The sequence below is a fragment of the Gymnodraco acuticeps genome, unplaced genomic scaffold (assembly GCF_902827175.1).
Source record: "Gymnodraco acuticeps unplaced genomic scaffold, fGymAcu1.1, whole genome shotgun sequence".
Taxonomy (NCBI): Eukaryota; Metazoa; Chordata; class Actinopteri; order Perciformes; family Bathydraconidae; genus Gymnodraco; species Gymnodraco acuticeps.
In genome coordinates, this window is record NW_022990341.1 from 2,285,534 (window position 1) to 2,310,475 (window position 24,942).

The window sequence follows — 24,942 nt, forward strand, 5'->3', positions numbered from 1 at the left end:
ATTGTTTTTTTTAAGTAATGTGTAGCAATACTGAATTAACGCTGAAAAATTACCCTAGCAAAGAGCCACAGGAACGATGCAAAAACAGTGTCCCCTCTACAGCGTCAAAGTAAGACACATAAACAACAATCCAGATCTAACACAATGTTGATGTTAAATACCTACATAATAAACAATGCAGGCATCAATGAAGGCATTGTGTGACAGCATGCATTTCTAGGAATTATCGTTATTAGCTGTCAGTTCATGTAGAGGTTATACATGCCTTGCAGAAGACTAAGTTAACAATGCCACATATGTTTGAAATAGCTAAAATACCAGGAGATACGTTTAGCAGGTTAGACACAGAAAAACACACTTACTGGAAGATGTCTCCATCTTCTGGCAGGTAGTCCTTAATGTTTAAAGTACTAATAATGATCTTTTTTTGTGGATTTTATAAAGGAAGCTGTCGGTCATATTATGCAAACATAAATATGGGTGAATTACCATTTACATAGATGCAAATGGTATAACAGTAATCCCTTAATTTGTTTCGAATAAAGATGTACAGTGAAGGCTTTTTATCACCCATATAGCTGAGAATAGACAGTCCCTTAATAAATGTTATGTGTCGGTAATTCAAAGCTGCAGTCTGCCATTCTCTTGTGTGGAAGTACATCAAAGTGTATACAGAATTTCAGTATACTTTATGTTGCACTTGTACTTAAGTAAAAGTATTAGCATCAAAATATACTTTTGTTCAAAAAGTACTGGGGCCATTACCCTTAATGGCCCATTTCAGAATTCGATTCCATTCATAATACAATTATCTATTATGATTATTGATGTATTAATATATCTCACAGCTAGAGGAGGTGAAGCTAATTATAATTAATACTGCTCCTGGATCATCTTAAATTATATCAATGTGTATAAATTGATTTACATGGTATAAAATAAATGTAGTGGAGTAAAAGTACGCTATTTACTGTAGCAAAACATTTAAATACTCAAGTAAAGCACAAGTCTCGCAAAACTGCACTTAAGTAATTTGAGTAAATGTACTTAGTTACTTTACACCACAAAATGCCTCACAGACGCTGCTGGAGGTTTGCTGCCCTCCGGAGGCTGCTCCCCGGTAAATGCGTATCTTTCTCGGAGATAAAGAAGGCTCATCTCGGTGTAGTGAAGAAACCCACAGTGCAACACAGTAAAGTACCGATGTGGTAAAATAACACCACACACACCACCATCCTCTTCCTCAGCCAAGGTGTTCCGTTTCTTGTATATAAATACACTATAATCTCCAGGATGTACTTTTAATCTGCCCTAAATGCCAAATGGCTCACGAGCACCGAGCGACAATTCATCTGTCCGATCCTCGCTGCTATTGTTCTGCATTGTAATCCCATTAAGCCATTTCACACCACCAAAACCGACTGTTTTTACATTATTAATAAGCATGTAGTGTTTTTAAGTCTTATGAATGTCTGAATAATGGCAGACGGACCGGCATGGCACGACAGGAGAGTGACAAGGACGGGGAGAGGGAGAAAGAAAGGGGAGGGGAACTGACATTAAAGCAACACAACAAGGAAACTACACTGCAGAGCCTCAGACGCCTTCATTTTATGTTTTTGAATAATAGCCGGAGCTAGTGTGGCGAAGTGTAGCCTATATCTGTGAAATCTGCCCGGAGATCAAACCCTTTGCAAGTGCCCAGGAAAGAAGCAGCGTTTCCCCGAGTTGGATTAAAAGACGCTCTCCGACGCTTTCTGAGATATGGGTGAGAATAATGAATGTAATTGTAATTCTGAGGGAAATTAAAAGAGGCCTCTTCCAGCGGAGAGAGAGAGAGAAAGATACATGCCCTAATGGGAGGTGTAAACAAAAGGCCAACCGCAGAGTTTAGCCGTAATTAATAACAAATGCCAATTTGGATTATCTTTAGCCTATTGTGGCCCCTTTAGACCCTTTCACCATGATAGCTATCATTTTAGCATGCTGCAATTATGAATGATGCTGGCTGCCATTACAGTGGAGCTTTCCTTATAAAGTCATTATAATTAAAAAAAGAATGGCCATTTGCATTGGCTTTGTTCCTGATGTAACTTTGTTACAGTTTACAGATGTTTAGCTGGTGGCCAGGTGTTTGGCAATATCAAAAACTGAGTGAAATGACCTTTCACAAGAGGCTGTTTGATGAAAAAACAATAGCATTTTATTTTTAAGATGAGCATCAAACCCATATTACTCCAGCAAACCTGGGCACATTATGATCCATGTGTGTGTGTTTGTCTGTGTGTGTCCTCAGACTCAGAGCCACCCAGCTCTCCACAGGTGGTGGAGGACGGAGGAGAGGAGGATGAGGAGGAGCTGAGTGGGGGGGAGGAGGCAGACCTGAGGTCCAGCTCAGGCCGGGGCTCCCTGCTGACCCGGAGAGGCATCACCCTGAGAGTGCTGCTGAAGGACGGGCTGGTGGAGCCGGGGGACGGCGTGCTGGCCATCCACTACCTGGTAATAACACACAGAACACCTGGGCTCATTTGCAATGTTGTTATGCATTAATTGTGCAAGGTCATTTAAAGTTGCACCAAAGCTACCTGATGATAATTATCTGGTAATGATTCAAAGGCTTTTTTGTAATATGCATAAAAGCAAAAGTGTAGTTAACCAAACCTGAAGTCCAAGGCTCCTTCAATAATGCAACATACAATATACTTTGCATATAATAAAACAAAGTGAAATGAATTTGGAGTGGCTGGTGCCAGGCTGAAAGTGGGCACCTTCAAATCCAAAGGTCAGAGGTTCGAACCCCGATCCTGCAGCCAACATGTCGGAGTGTCATTGGTCAAGATACTTAACCCCAAATTGCTCTCGTAGACATGTCCATGGTATCAAGTGTATGTTAGTTTTTCTGGATAACAGCGGCAGATAAATAATGTAATGTTACTAAATGTAATGGCCAAGTAAAGTGAAAGTAAATTGAAGGAATAAGAAAAAAATATATACATAACAGAAAAAGATAAAAAAGAAAGAAAAATGAGACACTGTATGATAGAAATATATACTGTAATAATATATACATATGTGGTTATGTGGAATAAAAAGATGTGCAGTGTGTCATGGAAATATGTACTATATAAATACATATATAATATGTGAGTGTTGGCATTTCACAGAGCCATGACTGAAGTGCACTGAGCAGAGGCTTTACAGGAGCAAACCCACATACATGCCTTTCTTTTAGTTTTAAACTGTCTCTCTTCTCTGCTTACTTCAGGGTAAGAACTTTGTAGGAGACCTGTTGAATGATGGGAAAATCAGATGGGTGGAGACGGGCCAGATTTTTAACTCCCCCAGCGCCTGGGCCACACACTGCAAACGTCTGGTGAACCCGGCCAAGAAGTCGGGCTGCGGCTGGGCGTCCGTCCGCTACCGGGGCCAGAAGCTGGTCCAGTACAAAACCACCTGGCTGCACAAGTACCAGCCCAGCGCAGACATGGTGAGGACATTTAGTCATTTAACCTTTTATTTTCCTTCAATATAGATTCAAGTTATATTGACATTTCTTGCTAATGCTAATATCAATTTAAATCTGTCAATACCCTTGATGTGCCAATTTCATAGTGAATCCCTAGTCATGTCTTTCTACAATGCTTTCCTTTTCTTGTAACAAGTTAAAACCAATCTACAGTAACAGTTAGTGTTTCCCATTGTAATCAATATATATATATATATATTATATCACTGTATTTAAATTATCATATGGCACAAATTGTGTTCATTTTGTGTGATTTTAGAGCCTTGTGAGTGAGGAGGACGATGACGAGGATGAAGAGGAAGGGAAGACAGCTTTGCAGGCAGATGAGAAAAACAAGAACAACAAACCTGGACTAAACGGTACGATTCCCTTCTTTTAAAAATAGTTTCACAGCGCTCTGTATTTTCAACAACCTGGAAAACAAATATTTATCTTCCCTGCTACAGACCTGATGGTTTCTCGGAGAACCGACCGAGAGAGGATTCCTGTCAGATATTGCACCTTGGGCACCAGAGACGCTGCCAGGTACTGACTTTTATTCTGAAATATTAATGTATTTGTGTGTGACTAAGTGTGATGGACTGTAACTTTTATCCTCAGAGATTCACACACACTCGTGGAGCTGTCGGCCTTCTCTGCCATCAACAGATTCCAGCCTTTCAATGTAGCCGTGTCCAGTAATGTTCTGCTGCTAATGGTGAGTCACAACCATACAAAACAGTGTATTTCATTCATGCACACAGTTAGATTAGATTTACTTAATTGATTAACAGTAGAAAGATAATTACCTATTCAGGGTGTCTGCGGGGTCTTAAAAAGTATTAAAAGTTGATAAATCAATTTAGCGAAAATGAAGGCTATTAAAAAGTTATTACATTTTGTAGCTTGTTTTCAATAAGTATATAAATGGTCCAAAGAGGTTTTATTCTACAGTGTGCCTGAATGTAATCATTGCGTAGGTGTGTAGTGTGATTCTGTGTAGTTTATTTATGGCATCCCGTTGGATTTGACGTCATCTGAACAGGACACTGCTTGATTATGTTTATGTTTATTAAGGATCCCCATTAGCTTTTGCTCTTGACAAAAGCTACTCTTCCTGGGGTCCGACCCTTAAAACAATAATACAACAACATTCAAGACATAATTCCTGACATCATTAACAACATCACCAATATCATCAACAATCTCATCCACTTTCAATATCAATCTCAGCCAAGGATGAGTGCACTAGACACCCACCAGTACAAAGCATGGGATCAAATTAAATTAGGGTTCACAGCTCACAAGGGTACATGGTCATTAGTAGATGGCCCTTCAATCTCTTCTTGAAAGAGGCTCTGGACTCTATTTCAGCAAGGTAGTTTGGCAATGAGTTCCATTCCTTTATAGCTCGATAGCGCGCGAAGGTCCGTTTACGCCGGTTGTTAAACAACATCGTTATGGGGAAATGCAAGTCTGCGTCCAAATGGTTGGAAGATAAGGAGGAAGCACAATCAATACTGTATATAGTCAATGTGAGGTAAAGTGTGTCGCCAAGGTAACCGGTTAAAACTCGAAGTGGCGATGAGGTCTTCAAATGTATGGGAAGGGTCTTAAAAAAGGTCTTAAAGGTATTACATTTGACTTCAGGATTCCTGCATATACCCTGCTATTGAATATCTATAGAATAAACATATAAAATATACAGAATAAGTTAGTATACACTACACATTTTACTACAAAATATAAACATGGGATACTATAAACATCATGCAAGTATGCAATTCTTTAAATGAAGGGGCACTATTATGCTTTTTAAGGTTCTCTCTTCTGTGTTATGCAGGTTTCTGTGCATGTTAATAGAATGCAAACGCTAAAATCACAAAGTTCCCTTTTTTAAGGGCCCTTTTAAAATATCAATGCAATTACATACAGTGTGAATAAAACATATTCAAATGAATTAAAGGTTATTGAAAGGATTGTAAAAATATCAACTTACTTTTCTTTCTATCCTCTTCAGGACTTCCACTGTCACCTGACCACCAGCGAGGTGGTGGGATACCTCGGAGGACGATGGGATACAAATACACAACGTGAGTAAGATTTAAAAGTAATTGGAAGAAATATACTTAAAGAAGGTGAAGTTGTCTTTAACCCCAGCGTTTTCTCTCTCTGTGGTCGGTGTATTTCAGTGCTGACAGTCCTAAGAGCTTTCCCCTGTCGGACCCGGCTGGCAGACAGAGAGTCTGCTTCTGCTGTAGAGGAGGAGGTAACGCATGGACAGTCAATCAGTATTCTGCACCATCAGCATGTACTGGTTGCATTCTTATAACCTAAAACACCCTGTGCTGCAGGACAGGTCAGCAGCGAGCCTTTGTCAGCAAGCACCTTTCTGAAAGCTAAGAACTACTTAACTGACTATTATTTACTTAACACTGACCGTGGTGCTGGCTCTGTCTACCCATAATAGGTTTCTGTTTTTGATCCTAAATAAAGTGTAATGTTTGGTTCTGTTAACACTCATGGAATATCAACTAAGCAACAAAAACGAGATATGTAAATGAAATGGTAAACAAAACATACCAGACAGGCACACATGCTCACACATGTGCACGATAAAAAAAGTTGTAGTTAAAGGAAGTAGCACTTTTATAAAAAAAACTGATATGTCTATACCAGATTTCAAGAATTTAAACCAATCAGAAAACATGTTTTTTCTATCATACTTTATAAAAGCTTTAGTGAGTTATACATCTCTAAATAGTGTCCTTCCCCTTCCTCAATTTAGTGCACTGTATTCACAGAGAGTGAATAACTGTAACAGCCCAAACTAAATGTAGCTGTAAATTACAATTTAGCATTTTTATAATTAGAATTGTCCATCTTATTATTGCTGAGCTTTTTTTGGGATCTGATTCAGTCTATACTAAACTACTTCTACTCACATTAAAGCCTTGTTTCTGATCAGTGTCTGTTGTGTGGACTCCTCCTCTCCAGATCTGTCAGAACCTGTTCATGCGCGGGCTCTCGTTGGTGGGCTGGTACCACAGTCACCCCCGGGGTCCGGCCCTGCCCTCGCTGCAGGACATCGACTCGCAGATGGACCACCAGCTGAGGCTGCAGGGGTCCAACAACGGCTTCCAGCCCTGCCTGGGCATCATCTGCGGTACTGCCTTTATAAACATTGTGGGGCGATGTGTCGATGTGATAGATTAGGGATTTTCTATGTGTGAATACCTCTTCTGCAGGGAGCTGTCGAACAGACACTCTATTGACCCCATGCCAGTACACTTCATTGTATTAAATCGTATATACAAAGCCAGACATATATAGGATCTATCTACACAATATGCATTTTAAATTCAAAAAGTATATGTATGAAATAGTGACTTGAGAGTTGCAATACATCACAAATACAAAAATTGCACTTGAATGAGGAATAAAGTGTCCTTAGAGTGTATAACAGCAGTTTACCAGCTGAAATGTAATAAGACGTAACATTTGGAAACACTCCTGAAAATAATTAGATAATAGTTGGTCGGCTCTGTTGTGATTGGTCTAATGCAGGGTTTCTCAAACTTTTTCAAACCAAGGAAAAACACTCGTGGACCACCTAACTCCACAAATATAAAAAAACACATCGTTTTTCTAGAACATATTACAAATCGCCTGAAAATGGTACAAACAAGTGGCAACATGTGTGAGGAAGGTGTTGCGCTGGGCTATATCATGCAATTGAAAGTGAAACTTAACCTCGCTCCATTGCGGAGATATTCCCGCGAGAGTGCGGAAAACTTAAATGTATTTATTTATTTCAAATGTGAAATTTTACCAATATACTCACGGACCACTAGGGGGCGCTCACGGACCACACTTTGACAAGCACTGGTCTAATGGGTAGAGATGTCCCGCCCCTTTTCCTATCACGTACAATGTTAAGGTTGTAAAAATGTAAACCTTGGAGCACTACCAAAATAAGTGTTACATAGTGACGTCACTATGGTACAGAAGTAAACAAAGGAGTGCAATGGCATTATCATAATTACCATAATAAATGTTTAAACCCTTAAACGTTTTACTCTTTCAGGACCGTATTATCACGGCAATCAAGGTGTAGCATCCACGATAACCCCGTTCTGGGTCGTCCCACCACCTGAGGTGAGGACACATGCATCGCTGAAATACTCACCTAAGTCATTATTCATGTTTGATATTCAGTTGAACTTTTCTTTTACTGTTAGTTTAGACACTTTCGCTCACGTTTCTGCTAAACTCATGTTGAATCTGCCCTTCTGCAGCAACGGCCCAATGACTACGGCATCCCGGTGGCCGTAGAGGTGACCTACGTTCAGGACAACTTCCTCACCAGTGACGTCCTGAATGAGATGGTACACAGACTACAGCCTCAGTCCTATGAAAACACTGCATACAATTAAGAACGTGTGTGATGCTTTGTTACAAATCACTTAAAAAAGGGTCTTTTTGTTTCTTCCATAGATGCTGCTGGTTGATTACTACAGGTCAGCTCCTGACATCGTCCACTTTAACCAGTACTGGTGTCCGGATACCACCATGATGGACAAAATCAAGGTATAGAAGACCTGAATTCACACAAATACATTTGACATGGATCGTTTTTCTTTAGGATCCTGGCCCTCTTTCAGGGCTTCATGCACTGTGTCTCATCCATTTGTGGAAGAACCTCCGATCCTTTACTTAAATACTACATTACAATTAAAAGTGCTGAATTTAAGATTGTTCTTAGTATAGAAACAGAGGGTATTATCAGCTACTGTAAGTGTACTAAAAGTAAAATAACTCACTATGCAGAATTGCCCTTATCCCAGTATTGAAGTATTATACAAAAATACTTTATCACGGACAAGTACATGTCAAATCTATTTAAATCAATATTGTGAATCAAGTCGTTGTTTAATTTATTAGGTAGCCGTGTAATGTTGAGCGGGAAAATGTGCAATGTAATGAAAAATAGAACAATTTCCTGATCACCATGCCGTTCTTTTTTTCATTAATGACAGCCTCGCTGCACATGATCCATTATTAAAAGAAGCATGTCAAAATAGTTATTACGGAGAATAATTGAGTAATTGTGCTTTGTGGCATCTCACCGTTCTCTCTCCTTCCTCAGGGCTCTCTGAGTTGCCACGCTCCCAAAGACCAGGCCTACTCTCAGATCTTAGAGCACGTCTACAGTCAGCTGAGCAGCATTCACTGAGGGCTGCTCGCCATCTCAAGTCCATCCATTTCAGAAAATAACTTTTGTGCAGAGTGGCCGGGACTGCAGGCTGTAAACACCTGCTTGAAAAACATATAGATGCCTTGAATCCTCTCATGCTTGAGTGATACTTAATTGTGACGAGTTACTGTAAAGAGAAATGTACATGATAACCTAAGCAGCACCGGATCAGAGAACATTTTACAGAAGGATACTAAATATTAGCATTTTATGGGCTAGAAACCAGCCTGCCTGGCTACTTCCTGTTTCCACATGGACCTATGTGCCTGTCTGTGCCAGTATCCGGTGGTATGAGCAGATATGGAAATGTTTAATGTGTTGTAATTGCCTTTATAGACTAAATCAAGGGAGCAGTGATTGGGAAAAAGTATAAATGAGTAGTGCAAATATACTACCTTAGCAAAGAATGCAAGTGTGTGTTGGTTGGACCTGAACTGTACTCAGCAACGTCAATGTTTTATTCCTTGAGTTACATTGGATGGTGTAATTCCATTGTGCCAAGGCAAATAGTTTTTTTTATGATTGTGTGTGTGTGTGTGTGTGTGTGTGTGTGTGTGTGTGTGTGTGTGTGTGTGTGTGTGTGTGTGTGTGTGTGTGTGTGTGTGTGTGTGTCCCTCTATTGTCTCCCTGTCAGGTTGTGTGACAGATGAGTCCTGTGGGTTAGGACAGATATTTGCTTCCTCTTCTACCTGTACTGTATTTATTACTAACTGTGGATTGTGTGATGTACATGTATGAAGACAGAGCACTGCCTTAAGCCTGCTGATGATCCACAAAGCATTAAAAATATACACACTGGAACTATTTAAACACGACTGCTTGTTATTCAATTACTGTATTCTTAAACACCAAGAGTCTTAAAATGCACCTATCATGCTATTTTTAGGCAATAGCATAGGTCTCAGATATATACAAATATATAAAAAACATGTCTATGAAGTGTTTTGCTCAAAATACCAAACAGATCACCCATTCTAGCCTTGCCTCATATCCCTCTATTTCACTTCCTGTTTCAAAAGGGCTGATTTGGGGTATAACGCTTTAAAAAAATTGATACATTAAAAAAAAAGGGGGGGGGGGGGGGGGCTGAGCTCATGCGGGAGATTCTACCGGCAGATACTGCCATGATGAAACGCCATATCATGGATTTCAAGGATTATCTCTGAAACAGTATGGAGCTCAAAGGCTTTCTCTCTTGCCGGTTATACCACAAGGTGAGTTCCTTTTTATTTCCTGCTTCTTCACACACGTGCTCTCCAGTACAGGTTAGCTCTGAGTGTTAGCCATGCTAATGTAAACACAGACCATATTACGTCCAAAACAGTCAGGCATTGTTTCTGATAGCAACGTTTCTGATAGAGCCGTGGGTGGCGCCAGCCTACATTTCCGACATTACGTCATATCGTACGCAAATCTGGATCAGCTCCGTTGTAGCCCCGTTTTTAGAGATGTGGGTACGGAGGAAAAGAGAGAGGGTTTTATTTTCTGACGCTGCGTGAGTTCCCTGACACACCGGGGACACATATTTACTGGATGTATAAAAGACATCAAAAAGTGCATTTTGCATGATAGGCCCCTTTAAACTATGCCAGCTGTTATATGAGACATCTTCAGTTTTTTTAAATTAAAGTTTGGGCATTAACATTTGACCAACCCACCATCCAATAATAGTAAATTATTTCAAACCTCCTAGTGAATATATGTATAAAATACTAATTCACAGCCAGCCATAATGGTGTCAAAACCTCCCGATTGATATGCAACAATAAATACTTTTTTATTTTTTATTTATTGTAAGAAGGGTTGGGGCAGGACAAGAAAGAAGCACGTACAAATACTTTGATAATAAAAGACAATATTGCTGTTAAATTCTGTACTCATACCGACAGGGAAAAGGCAACTTAAAGGTGGGGTAGGTACGTTTGAGAAACCGGCTCGAGATACACTTTTTGTTATATTCCATGAAATGCTCTTAACATCCCGATAGCAATGAATATCTTGCTATATTATGAATATAAGTGCTTTGACAAAAAATCCATTAAAAAAATTCATCTGTGGAAGCCGTAGCGCTGTAAATAGCACGACCAATCATTTTCACCGGCCCGGCTAAAGTAACTGGACGGCCTACCTGCCTGTCAGCCTTCCATCTGTGCACAAACTTATCTCGTGCCCTCATTGGTCATGTGCGCGTTCATGTGTGTTGGAGGAGGGGCTCTGTAAGGAAGTGGCAGATTTCTTCCGGCTGTGTATTTTCAAATTCCAGCGCTCGAGCTTGTTTCTCCAAAATTACCTACCCCACCTTTAAATCTAAAGACATACATTTACAAGCTGTAATACAGGACTACATGCAAAGATTAATTTAAATGTTTTTAAGGGCTTGTATATAAAAAATAATACTATAGAGAGCCAGAATGATTTAACGCTGTTCAAAAGAGCATTTAAGACGGTTTAAACAAATGCATAGCCCTTAAAAAAAAGAATCAGAGGGACATTTTATCCAAACATGGATTCAAATCTACAAAAAAAAAGAAGCAGTTTCCGCTGATAGACCTCACATTAGTCCAAACAACACGTGTCCAGGAAACTGCCTGTAGTGTTACAAATGTGCAGAAATGAGCACACATGCATTTCATCTTTACACAGGAAAGTGCCAACAGCTAGAAATAAAAAGTAGAAAAAGAAATCTTGACCTTGTTCTTTAGGAGCTAGGTTAGGTTTTGGTTGCTGGATTAGTTGTGGTACTTTCCCCTCCTTTCTTTTCCAAAAGGCACTAAAACAAAGCTATCAAGGACTTTGTGATAACAGTGAGACCCAGACAGCACCTCGTGCAGTCCTTTACCCTGAACTTGATACAAGCATTGAAATGTAGTAAGAACAGAGATGTAAACATATTAGACAAGGACCAAACCGAGGAGTAGGGGAAGTGTTTGCCTGCGCGGAGTGATGGACAAACAGATTAGAAGAAGGGACACAAACAGTAAGGAGCACTCATTTGTCATTCACAATTTTAACTTTTTTTGCATTATCAGCTTGACCAACGATAAGCGTTTTGATTCATGTTTAGTAACAAACGTTCTCCAAATGTAGTCAAAATTGACAATAATTTTTCCCTTGATGTTTTCCCTTTCACTCCAGGTCGTTCCCTCATAATGTACAGTGTGTGTGGGATTAGATTCTGCAGGTGTGGTTAAATCCATAACAAGAAACCAGCCTTGTCTACATAGATTAACTAAACAGAAACGTCTTCTGTAAATCAGCCCAACGTACTGACAAATACATCTAATTTGAGCCATTGTCCATCACCAGGATCACACGGTCAGAGTAAGTAACGAAGCACAGATGAGTTTCACATTATCAAAGACAAAGACAGGAAATAGTGGGACACTAAGTGATGAATATGAGAGGCTGACCAGCAGTGTCATCGATATTCAGGCGCATAAAACGGATCAACAGACCAATATAAGAAAAAAAGACTGAACATGCTGAGACAAACGGGTCCAAAACTAAAAGAATATATGGCTATGTTACAGAATACTTTTTAGCAAACGGGCGCGATATGTTTCTATTGCATTTTATAAAGACTTTTTGGCTCTGTCTCTTCTATCGAACAGACTCGCAGACAACCACGAAACAAATAATCATTCTGCATCTCTAGACGACGAACACACGCCTGCCTCGAGTGACAAAAAGGTGCAACGTCTGCATTTAAACTTTGGGTCGGTGTGTAATTCTGGAGTAAGTCTGTCACACACATATCAATCTCATTTTAGGACCAAGGTGCAATTACAACATGTTCTCACATATTCAGTAAGCAGGTCTACTTTTAAAACTATTGTAGTAAGTTGATACTACAGAAATAAAATAAGGACACCACTCTTTCAGGCCTCTTGTCCTCTGAGGCTATTATCAGGAAATAGCTTTGATCTTTAAAAAGGGCTTAACAAATAGGCCCAATCCTGATAGTTGTCAAATCACAAATCTGAGACCACTTGTTTCTCATAAACAAATGCAATGTTTCTGCTAGATAAACACAACATCTAGCTGTGTGTGGTTCCATTTTAGTTTAGGTAAAAGTAATACTTCATCTCACCAGCAGGTGGCATCAAGACATGAACTCCAGGCCAGAAGGGACAAAAATACATGTTTCATTATTGAAATGAGGATAACATTCAGTCAACAAACAACTGGTATGTCCTGTGAGGCCGTCTGAAAACGGCCTGTTGGGTTGGTTACTAACCTGAGTTTTGAAACAGACTGCAGGCACGTAAAAAAAAGGATGCTGTGAATGCATCACCTCGTCATTATCACCTGATTTTATACAGTCATCTTTATGATATCACTAATTTGTGGTAAAAAGACAAATAATTCTTAGAAATGCGTCATCAGTTAGTCCTCAGGAAATGTTTCTGACTGCCAGGAAATGCGTGATGACATTTTGTGTCCATCTCAGAACCGTTTACCTTTGTGTGGCACAGGTTTTAATCCTGGTCTGGGCTTTGAATTGTGACTCTCCAGGACTCCAGATGACAAAAAAGTGCTCATCTGTGATGGCGACGTTGGAGCTGAAGGTGAAAATGAATATTCTGCGGACCGTCCCTTGGATTCGCTTTCCTTCCTCTCGACTTGCTCTGCCCTCCTCCTCTTCATCAGTCTCCTCCTTATCTCGCTTTAGATTAGTGTGGCAACGGGACGAGGACATCGACGTAGTTGAGAGGGAAGAATCCCGACTGGTTGTTCAGCATACCCTCGTACCAGTTCTCGTCGATCTGATTGGTCAGGGTGATGATATCGCCCTCTCGGAAGCCCAGCTCTCCCTCGTTCTCTGGATCAAAGTCGTACAGCGCCTTACAGCTCGGCTGCTCGGGGGCTGAGGAAACCAGGGTGGGGAAATTACAAAATGAGGGTCGAATGAGAAAAACTCCTAAAAATGCAGAATATCAAATTATTTAGTCAAATATATAATATTTGATTTTCCTAATATTGCCCAGCTCTAAGCCGCAGCAGAGACGTTTTCAGGGAAAAGGTTGTCACATTGCTCACATTAAAGGGGCCATATTATGCTTACGGGGTGTGTTATATAGGTTTTCGTGCATTCAAAACAACGTCAACACAAAGCAATGCACAAAGTTAAAACTTCCTCTGACTCCACATTACATGTCACTTGTAAAACGCTTTTATCCAAAGCGACTTACATACTCAGTACTGTGGGCAATCCCCACAGGAGCAATTTGGGGTGAAGTGTCTCAGGGACACAACGACATGCTGACTGCAGTGGGACTCAAACTTGCTACCCCCTGATTCGAAGTCCAGCACACTAACCACTGAGCCACAGCCTCCACGTTTCTGTATTTTACTGCCTGTCGTTTCCTCAATCTATCCCTTTCACTGTGACCTCACCAGAAGAGTCACACACAGCTTTTTTTGTCTCCAAACAATTTTCTCATTGTATCCAGTTCACCCCAGACTGCAGTGCCGGCTAGAGGCGGGGAAAGCTCTTTCTCTGTGTTTACCCCATACTGTATCAGTTTACAGGGACAGGGAAAACAAATGTAAATACGAGAGTGAAGAGAACCAACTCCGAAGCAACTTGAGATCATTCCAAACATTTCTCTAAATGTAGGTCATATAAGAAACCCAATAACTGCAGAGTTGTATATTTAAGAAGTCTGACAAGCAGTCTGATAAACAGACTAGCTGCTTATTAGCTATAAGCAAATATGACCTACATGAGTGCTTGTGAGGGGGAATGTATTTGCTCTGAATATAAACACAACAGTTTACGTAATATCTTGATAATGATCTCATAGCCAGAAATTAGGGGAAGAAAAGGGTAGTTTGGAATTTTTGTTATGAACTAGATCCTGACTGTTCTTAGGATTTGTTAAAGGGCTGCATGTTTAAATTAATTTTGGACGGAGTCAGTGGTTAAGAATGTGTAAATACTTTGAGTAAGTCAGGCTGCAGTATCTGAAGAACAGGATGTGAAAAGCATACAAACCCTCTTTCATGCAGTTAAAGTAAACGTGCACCACAAACCACCAATGATGTGTTGAACCTGTGAGAAGCTACTTGTAGCCTACTTCCTACATTTCACACCAGAAGCTGTACAAACACACTGGACCGTTTCACAAGAATTGTGAAAAAAAACCCGTCGTCCCACACTTTGTGACTCACACAGTCTGAGCTTCCGAAAGGACAATGTGGCCGAGTGAAAAGAAGGCTCTGATGATATCACAGGAAAGAGGAACAAGGTCAGTTGGAGAAAGGCCAAATGACAAGGCAGGACACACGCTCACACACTCAGCCCCACACGCTCACTCACTCACCCCCAACACACGTCAATTTTCTCATGAAAAATGCATTTGAGAGGAAAGAATTCAGCCTTGACTCAATAACACAACAGGAGAAATGTGATTAACATATTTGTGCTCAGTGGCACTGATTGGTTGGAGGTCTCGAGCAATGCTGAGTTTTTTTACAGTGAAGCTTCTGTTAGAATTCTTAGGAGTGTGTTCGTCGCAGCCTCGCTACTTTGGCTGAGTCCATCTTGTGTTTGTGTAGAAACAGCTGGAGCTCTTTTTCTACACATGTTGTTCTGCCTGTTTGTGTGGCTTTGACTCATTTCAAGGATAAAATCATTGCCAAGAAAGAGAGCTTATTTTGATCTTTGTTTTGTCATGATCTGCTCTCAAAGTTTTCATAGTAAAAACATTATCTTTGTTTTGGGCCTCACAAAAAAAGAGCCCATCCGCAGTTTCTTACCTGAATTGCGGGAAGGTGGGGGGGCCATTGAAGTGGAGAATCCGCCATTTGAATGGTTGTCTTCTCCGAAATCATAGATAGGTTTGGGTTTAGGTGTGTATTCACGTCTTGGGCGAGACTGAGCATCACTCATCCTAATCAAGAAGATACGTTGATTTTACATTTGAAAACCGTCAAAATAAATACAAAACTATGTTCCCAGATACCGTGACTTGAAAAGCTCTAAGGCTGCACACTCGGATGTATTTCATATTGTGTTGGTCTTTGTGTCTTTACTGCACCTGTCTCTGAGTTTGTCAGAAAGCTCCTCCAGCACCTGCACCGCCTGCCTGTGGTACTGCAGCTGGGACTCCACCAGGGAGGAGAGCTGGCTCACCTGCTCTATCTGCACACACACACACAAAATCAGCACATACACACACAAGATAATCAGAGTCACTGCTTAGGTTACTGTTTTTGTCATTCCAGTGAATTTTCTTCTGTATCTTTTGATAAACAGCACATTTCATGAAGGCTGCAGTGTACAGCACTGTGATCAATCTTAACTCATGTTCAACTTTAAGGAACATTCATCCATATCTCGCCAGTTAGTAAATCTTGATTTCAGAATATTTTCTTAAAAGTATCATTCACGCTAGGGCTGCTCAATTAATCGTATTTTAATCGCAATTACGATTTTAGCTTGCAACAATTATGAAAACAACATAATCGACATAAAACGATTATTTATTTTAATTTTTTATACATTTTTGTATTGGTTTTTCAGTTGAATTATACTTAAAGTTCAGGGTAATCAACTGTTCAAAACATACTGTTAAAGGTGGGGTAGGTAAGTTTGAGAAACCGGCTCGAGATACACTTTTTGTTATATTCCATGGAATGCTCTTAACATCCCGATAGCAATGAATATCTGAAGTGCTTTGACAAAAAATCCATTAAAAACTTTCATCTGTGGAAGCCGTAGTACTGTAAAAAGCACGACCAATCATCTGAGCCAGCCCGGCTAAAATAACTGGATGGCCTACCTGCCTGTCAGCCTTCCATCTGTGCACAAACTTATCTCGTGCCCTCATTGGTCATGTTCATGTGTGTTGGAGGAGGGGCTCTGGAAGGAAGTGGCAGATTTCTTCCGGCTGTGTATTTTCTAACCCTAGCGCACTCGAGCTGGTTTCTCCAAAATGACCTACCCCACCTTTAACATTTTTTTTTCAATAAATGGATGTTTTCAAAGTAAATGGATAATCGTTTTTAATAATCGAGATTATGATTTTTGCCATAATCTAGCAGCCCTAATTCACGCTCAAATTTGACATATATAGAATATGAATAGTCTTGGGGAACAACATAAACTGGAAGTAGACAGACAGACTTCCTCACGATACCAAAAGTAATGTTCATATTAAAAGGGTAAACTAGTGTTGCACTCAGCTACATGCTCCAAGCTCTTTGTGTTCTCCTCACTACAGCACACACCTGCATTTATGTGCATGGCAAACAAATATTCATTCCTAACCCTGAATGGGGTTTAAATGTCAACTAGAGCTTTTGAATACTTTTATTATCTCCAGTTTGATTGTTTTGCAGGTGTAACTAATAGCATGTGTTTGTTGTATGGGTGTGTATTGACTAACAGTAAAAGTGAGACTCAGTGTAGATCAACAATAAAGCTACAGATTAGATGTTTCAACAGTTTCTTTGAAGAGTGGAAATGTTTTTTTCTCTCAGTGTTCAAAGTGGGTTAAATGTACCAAATGCTGTGTGACTGGCTTTCACCCATCAGAAGTTATGTTCTTATCTGAGGAAAGGGCTAATAGAATAACCCCTCGTTGTACTTTATACTTTTTTACATTGGCTTTTATTTCTATTTGAAATGTGTGTGATGTGCTCTGTTATTATGTTGTTCCTTTCAGGACTCCACGTGGTCTGTGTTTTGTTTTTATGTTGACCTTAAATGTATGCCTCATGTGGTTATTGTATTCATGTTTCTGTGGAGTTAATATGACTTTTTTTCACTTGTGAAGCACTTTGTGAAATCTATTTCTGTGAAAGGTGGTATAATAAATAAACGTATTATTATTATGATTTAACGATGGATTGCATAGAGGAAGAATCAAGTTTAAAATAATGCTTCAGGAAAGACTCTAACACAACAAACTAAACGGTATTAAATCAGTCCTCACGTCAGTCTCCAGCAGGTTGTACATGCTCGTCTCAGCCACTTCCTTTGACTCGTGAAACTTCTCTAAGGCCTGCCGCAACTCCTCGTCTGGAATCTTGCCCTGACGTTTTTTCTTGTAATCGTAGTCCAAGCGGCGTCCTTCCAGCTTCTTCAGGTGATGCTGACATGGTAAGAGGAGGAGGCACAAAAGTCATCACTATCTTGCCATTAAATTCAATCTGACAATACGAAGAATGTATGTTGTTATTATACCTGTATCTCTCTGAGGTCTTTGTCACAGAGCCCTTGCAACGGGTCAATGAAGTTCTGTTTGACATCGATATCTAGGGAGTCTTTAACTTCTGCCATTCTCTTCATGGACTCTCCAACATCTACTAGTGCTCCGCCTGAGCCACACACAGAGATTACTAGCTCAGTGACATACTAGATTTATATTCGACTTCCAGAGAATCAAATCCCCATCAGACCACACATAAAGTTACAGATAGCATCCAACAAAACCACACATACAATACTTAAAATAGTCAAAAAGCATTTTGAAGCACTGTTATCCGTGAGTGTGCAATCTATCGGTCATCATTCAGCACATGCACAACTACGTACACCCAATAACTCATAACAACAAAGCCTGCAGAAGGAATTTACTGTCCAAAACTACAATACACACACACACACACCCACACACACACACATACACACATCTTACCAAAGTTAGTGTCCTCTCCGAGATCCCGTCCATACTTGCCCATACATTCCCCGAGCAGCCCCTCGGCCTGGGGGTAGCCCGGGTTCTTCACCTGGCCGCGGATCTTCGACATGGTGTTCAACATGGACAGTTTGGCCCGTGATGCTGCGGAAGGGATGTTGAATAAATATCATCACATAGTTTAAACTTGAGATGCACTGATCGACCCGCTACCGGTCAACACAGGCTGTTTGTCAGATGGTTTTTGCACGTCAAATGTACATGCATGGGGCGCGTGATTATTGCATGGTTCTAACAGAATAATGAGGCGTGGGTCGTACTAACTACCTAGAAAAAGGGGGTCAGCGGGTCAAAAAAGGGACAAAGCATCGCTTCAAACATTACGAGTGACAGTCCACCTTCTTACTTTTCTTTCCATATCTCTTTGTCTCCCTCTCAAACAGGAAACACAAACAGTCTAAATAATGGCATGGAAACCGGGTTTCTTCTCACCTGGGTTGGGCTGAAGGTACTCTGACGTTTTGGAGATTACCTCCACTACTGCTTTACTGGTCACATCTACTTTCTACGAAACACAGCAAACACACATACATCACACGTGTACAACAGAGCTACTGTAACCACACAGCTACAACTAAGTAGAGAGGCACCACTGAATGCGCATTGGATCATACAGGAAGTTTAAAGTATTACAAAAATATGTAAAATGAGTCATTTTCATTCTCATCAGATTTCGATACCGTACAAGTTATGTATATTATGGACATAACAGTAACAACTTGCTGTCTGAAGCCTGAGAGCTGGAGGCTTTCTTTAGCACTCTTAATATTAGATGTATTCCTGTTTCGGATGATAAACTAAATCTAAAATGTTAACTAAGACTGCAAACCGTAAAGATGTGCATTACCAGTTAAGCCGGCAGTTCTTTTCTGGATTAAACAATAACACATGTGGTCTATAACATTTAAATTCACAGGAGCCTAATGTTATGTCTTCTAAACTGTTTTGTCTACTCAGCAGTCCAAACCCAAAGACGGTCAAAAAACGATCAAACCAGAAGACTAAATAAATCAGCAAATATTCACCTTGTAAAAGTTGTCAAATGTTGCTTGAAAACAAACTGTTGTTTCTGGTGTCATCAACCGTTTTCAAGAGATTGAGCAACGTGTTTTCAACCACCAGAAGACAATGTATTGTTTTAAACGAGGTTTAAACATCAAGAGCAAAGTCCCACAGGCACAGCAGTTTGCTTGTTTACTGCGTGTAAACCTAACCATACAAAGATGCCTCTCTTACCCGTTCCAAGTCTCTGAAGTCATCATCTAGTTTGGTTCCTTCTGCACCTCCGACTTTCTCACTTACCAGCTGGAGGGAGAGACAGAAAGAGAGGAGGAAGGGGGAGAAAAGACACATCACTCATGAATTAATGCTTTCTATTTGAGTGTCCTTTCTAATTAAAACACATTCACACGCTTTGCTTTGTGTAGAAAATTAAAAACGGGACTTTTCACCAAATGTATGTGATCACTGTGTTCTACAAAACCTTCCTTTAACTTAACTCATCAGGTGTCTTTAAGATATGATTTTAGAAGCATACAACACTGTAGCAAAAATATATGAATCAAAAGAACTACAAGAGCTGTGTGACGATGTAATTCCTGTTGTTTTGATTTTGCAGGATGAAGACATGTTGGCCCAGCAAACTGTTGACATGTTGATATGAAACACAACAGAGATGTTCTGCATGTTATAAGGCCACAGACACAAGTCTAACAAATTGAAAAACTTTTGTGTGCTTGTTTATTTTGACATCCTCGTCGGCTAATTCCTAAAAATATGAGCAGGATTCATGCTTTTTCAGAGAAGCCACTCGCAGGGAACTGGGAAATGAATGAAACTGTTGTTCTGGCTTTGAGATGCTTTGACTTCAAGATAGTGAAAACCTTGAGAGCTGTGTCCCTGAGCTGCATGCTTCCATATCTGAGTTCCTCTGGCACGCAAAGACAACCCCCAACACAACAAGTTAGATCATTTAAAAAAAAGCATGCAACAACAGTCTTTGGTTACAGAGTCACTTGCAGACTTTCTGCAAAGACAAAAGCAAACCACAAGGATACTTTTACTCAGGTGTATGCCATGTGTCACACCAGGGTCTAATGAATCTGTTTTCATCTGGTGCATTTAAGTTTTGAGGGCTTTTAATGTTCAATTGTTTCCCCCACAGTACTCGCAGGGGGAGCACTGTCTGGACATTTAATTAAAGACTGCAAAAGAGGCCTTGAAAGAGGGAGGAGTCATTTTGAAACTTTAAAACTTCAGTAAATGTTTCTAATTTTCAAATGCAGTCATCTGTGATAGAGCTAAGGCAGTTTGAGTAATTTCCTACAAACGGCTGTTTAGGATGACTGGACTTAGCACTGGGTCTGAGGGAAGTGCTTATGAGTTAGTGTGTAATGTAGATTTACATCAAAGCTTATACAGATGACATCATTATGGTTGTTTATCTTTCACCTGTTCTGAGAAACAAAGAAATGAAATACATAATGTTCTCTCTTTCCCCAGCAGTGGCTGTTGGGGAATCTCCACAGCTGAGTCTCTGCTGTGTGTGGAAAGCACATGACCGGGGGCCTGGGGGGGGCTTAGGTCACAAGTAAAGATACACCCCCCCTCAGCTCTGCGTCTACTTAAAATGTACTCCCTACATCTGGGTTAGGATTGCAGTGTGCACTCCTACATTTGTACCATCTCATCTTCTCCAACGCCCTAGCCTGTCTTACAAAACGTTTAGGGGTAGGTAACACATTGAGTTTATGAATATTTATTTAATAAGTCACTAAACTTGAGATATGCATTTTTTCTGACGTTGGATTGGGAAATTGAAGCAAGCAAAGTGATTTGTTAGCCACTTATAAATCTTCTGCAAATGAAAACATCAAGTTCTCATGAGTGCATATTGACATGCACACAGGCTCAAAGGACTGCAGCCCAAACACATCCACACAAAGGTTCTCAACTGGAAGTTTTGGTATAAACACACACACACAGCTACACAGAGGGATCAGTCTATAACATGTATCCTTCTCATTATAATAACTAGGTATTTCAGCTACCAGTAGTAGTTTGTTAAATGCTACTACATTATCACAAAGCCTAGTTTCAGGTGTTTTTTCACATCACTTGAAGAAGACTGAAAGACCAAGAAAGGTGTTTTACAGTAAATGTGTAGATAGTATACCAGATGAAAAGCAAGTGAAAGTCATACAATGGCAGCCTTGTGTTCATCTATATTGTTGACTTACATAGCATTAAGCACATCAGCTGATAAACATCAAAACCATTATTTTAAGCTATACTTTTCTTCCACATAAAATACTTGATTTATTTGTTTAGCATCATGTGCTTTATTGCTATTGTAAAAGCCAATATTTGTAATTTAGAAAATGTAAGCGCAGAACAAAAAGGCTAAAATGAAAACATCCTACAGAAACAACATTGTGTCTAGAAAACTGTAAATCAAAACCAGGTCAGGGAGGGTGGGTGGGTTGAGTTCAAAGCTAGATATAAAACTAAAGATCTTCAACCACAGTGTCTGAGCAACACACACTTCAGAGGAAAAGATGTTCCTGTTATCAGGTGTTAAGCATATCAGTGATTGTCAAATTCTGTGTATCTGTACTCATATCTGGCCAATGGTTCCTTTATTCTTACTTCACTCAGTAATGCCTGTTGGCGCTTGTACGTTTAAATATTTGTCCACCTTCCTGCATCTTAAATTCGAATAGCAACTCTTTCCTTGTTTCTAGTAAATCAGTAAGCCAACAACAACAACAACAACAACCATTTCCTCTTTCACACAGAAGCCTGTCACCACAGTATGATGGCTTTATCTAGTTTGAGAGCAATACTTTCCTCGGTGGGGATTATAATGCAGAGCGATTCTCAGTCATGAGGATTAACCCCAGATAACATGATGAACACGATAGATGAAGTCTGCATTCTGCACCACACTCTAATCTACCTTTCATCAACACATCTGTAACCTACAGATTCAACTGTGTATTAAGACTCAATATAATGAAAATGCCAGAAACAGTTAAGGGCAATTTAGAACTGTTCAGACACACTCCTAACACGAACAATGTATTTCAACTTTTTACCTTGCAATAGTAAAAGTTTAAAAAATAAAGATAGAAAATAGCACTAGATATCGTTATTTACATAATGGCTACTTGGGACTTTTGAAATTGGTTGTCTGGTGGGTTTACATTATGTTCTGGTAACTGAACAGTAGAATTGGACACCTCTGCACAGCTGTTTTGTGCAGTATACAACTAAAGGCAAGGCCAGCAACAGTGAGGTGTATCTAAAGAGCTTTGAGCTGGCCTTTTTGTGTAATAAACATAATAATAATACATGGGACTTTTATAGCGCTTTTCATGAAACTCAAAGACGCTTTGACAGAGAGTTAAGAAAAATAAAGACAAGAGAAAACAAATAAAATTAAAAAATAGATAACAAAAATAACAATAAATACAATTTTAAATGAGAAATCCACACGTCTACTGGTTCATTGCATCACATTGCTTCTGGGTTAACCATTACACAATTAGAAACAGATAATTGTGTAATGGTATTATCCCTTAGTTAATGTGTGACGTTCCCAATGTGAGCATAACTTCTTTTTTTCCAGCTATAACATTAAGCATTTGAGAACCGGAAGACTTCAGCTAAATAAACTGCACAACTATAGCCTAAAGTGTCTAACTTAGTTGTCTCCATTCAGGAGTACAAATCACTCCAGCCGTCACACCTATAAGTTATTGTGTTGTTGTTGATTTAACTGCCCTTTGAGACTGACATTTCAGGTTTCTAAGATTTAGTGTTGAGCGTAATTCTTAGAAAAATAGATAACAGCAAAAGAGAGACAGAAAAACAAGGATGTTTGAAGCTACAGGACACAGATATCATTTCCACAGCCAACTTCCTGCATGCCTCCAGTGAAGAAAATCCAAGCTATGTCAAGTATTATTGACTCTAGTGGAGTTTTGGCAATAAAATCAGCTGCATTTCAGGGAAATAAAGGGAAAGGACACCATTTCAACCTCCTTCTCTGCATCAATACTTAGATCACTTTCATTAATCCACTTAATCTCCCACAAACCCCTTTACTGATCTGTTTCATACAGACAACACTACTAACACGACCGCTTCTAAATCAATCATATTATTGTTCCTCATAACTAACCCAACAGGGATCTGAGTCTGTTCCTGACAGGAAGCTAGGGTAGCAACCACAAGTCTTTCCTGCTTAGATCAGCAGGGGTAGGAAGAAAAAAGAGACTGGAAAAAAATGTTTTTGAACCGTCCCCGCCCATGACTAAGAGAGCTGGGCAAAATTAAAAACATTCGCACCAAGGTTTAGACACTGAAAGACGTTTTATATTCATATCAGGCCGTGCCATTTCTAACCTATAGGTATTTTAAATGTCTCTCCGAAGTGGCCTAGTTATCGATCTGTGTCACTAAACAAAAGACTAGACCAGCTGGAATAGGTAACTTGGTCTTCACTGCAGAGAAGCATTACCAAAACCTCAAGTTTAGGTTACACTAACTCACAAAAGAAAATTATCTTCCTTATAATAAAGAAAACTGTTCACTTCATGTGTCTCTCCAAAACTGCCCCTATTATTGATCTGGGTAACTAAACTAAAGATTATCACAACACTGCTGGACAATAGGTAACTGGGTCCTCACTGCAGAGAAGCATTACCAAATCCTTAAGTTTAGGATACATTAACTCACACAAGTGAATTATCGTTCCCATTATAAAGACAACCGTTGTCTGTTTATAATGCATTACTTTTACTGTATTGTTATTTTATTCTCAGATCCTGACTCACCCTTGACAAACAGAGCTAATGTTTACCACAGGATGTGTACTTACTGAATCTGAATTGGTGCACTGCTGGGTACGTTAGCTTTTAAAAAAACACAATATGAAATACCTGTACACAGCTAATAGCACAAAGACGTCCCTTAGCATTAGCTCAAGATAGTTAGTTCAGTTAATGCAAAACATGTCCGAGAGATGCTCATAAAGTTTAAGCTGTGAAAGAACACAAAGTGCCAACTAAAAATAACACTGACATTTAAAACACTGGTACAAAAAGTTAGCTTCCGGGCTGTCACCACACAGTTACAGCTACATCAACAAAGCGTTATTAACAATAGCCAACTATAAACTGCTAGCTAATCATGCTAACTAAAGCTACCTAGCTACATGACAGTTAGCTAGCTAGAAGAAAAGTTTTTGCAAACCTGGCTGGCTTTATAAAACTGCTTCTTGAAGCCCGCTACCGACATCTTGAGCTCCGGCTTTGTCTTCAACTTCCAACGGAGGTGTAATTGGTTTTAACTAAAGTTAGCGTTATAGTTTGTTAGAAAAAAGGGGGCCAGTGCAACAAATAAAAAAATGTTTAGCAGGAATCATAGGACTGCACAGCCGTCACTCCAAGTCGGGACACGCCAACTGA

General features: G+C 39.8%; 2 protein-coding genes and 1 long non-coding RNA gene across 3 annotated transcripts; 1 reads left to right on the forward strand and 2 right to left on the reverse strand.

Annotated features, from left to right (window-relative positions):
- Window positions 1–1,576: 1,576 nt before the first annotated feature.
- mpnd (MPN domain containing) lies at window positions 1,577–9,572 on the forward strand. Its single transcript, XM_034223457.1, has 13 exons — window positions 1,577–1,768; window positions 2,297–2,499; window positions 3,266–3,487; window positions 3,786–3,885; window positions 3,973–4,051; window positions 4,127–4,223; window positions 5,526–5,598; window positions 5,698–5,774; window positions 6,503–6,671; window positions 7,593–7,663; window positions 7,804–7,893; window positions 8,003–8,095; window positions 8,655–9,572. Exons 1-13 carry the CDS (start codon window positions 1,765–1,767, stop codon window positions 8,739–8,741), a joined length of 1,365 nt encoding a protein of 454 aa, XP_034079348.1. The 5' UTR covers window positions 1,577–1,764; the 3' UTR covers window positions 8,742–9,572.
- LOC117550886 lies at window positions 2,365–8,772 on the reverse strand. Its single transcript, XR_004569722.1, has 5 exons — window positions 8,635–8,772; window positions 7,766–8,106; window positions 6,451–6,678; window positions 5,505–5,760; window positions 2,365–2,496 (listed from the first exon to the last, which is right to left on the reverse strand). It is a non-coding gene; the product is annotated as an uncharacterized LOC117550886 (long non-coding RNA).
- Window positions 9,573–10,532: 960 nt separating the features above from the next.
- On the reverse strand, window positions 10,533–24,772 carry sh3gl1b (SH3-domain GRB2-like 1b). The gene is made up of 9 exons (XM_034223557.1): window positions 24,728–24,772; window positions 19,706–19,774; window positions 18,902–18,974; window positions 18,410–18,553; window positions 17,956–18,089; window positions 17,705–17,863; window positions 15,806–15,909; window positions 15,525–15,658; window positions 10,533–13,629 (listed from the first exon to the last, which is right to left on the reverse strand). Exons 1-9 carry the CDS (start codon window positions 24,770–24,772, stop codon window positions 13,436–13,438), a joined length of 1,056 nt encoding a protein of 351 aa, XP_034079448.1. The 3' UTR covers window positions 10,533–13,435.
- Window positions 24,773–24,942: the final 170 nt, after the last annotated feature.

Excerpts from the sequence above, each read along its gene's own strand:
- sh3gl1b (XM_034223557.1), bottom strand. The coding sequence starts at position 24,772 with ATGTCGGTAGCGGGCTTCAAGAAGCAGTTTTATAAAGCCAGCCAG. Across the intron at positions 18,975-19,705 it reads ACTTCAGAGACTTGGAACGG|AAAGTAGATGTGACCAGTAA; the intron begins GTAAGAGAGGCA and ends TGTGTTTCGTAG. Across the intron at positions 17,864-17,955 it reads AAGACCTCAGAGAGATACAG|CATCACCTGAAGAAGCTGGA; the intron begins GTATAATAACAA and ends TTACCATGTCAG.
- mpnd (XM_034223457.1), top strand. Across the intron at positions 3,488-3,785 it reads ACCAGCCCAGCGCAGACATG|AGCCTTGTGAGTGAGGAGGA; the intron begins GTGAGGACATTT and ends GTGTGATTTTAG. Across the intron at positions 4,224-5,525 it reads GTAATGTTCTGCTGCTAATG|GACTTCCACTGTCACCTGAC; the intron begins GTGAGTCACAAC and ends TATCCTCTTCAG.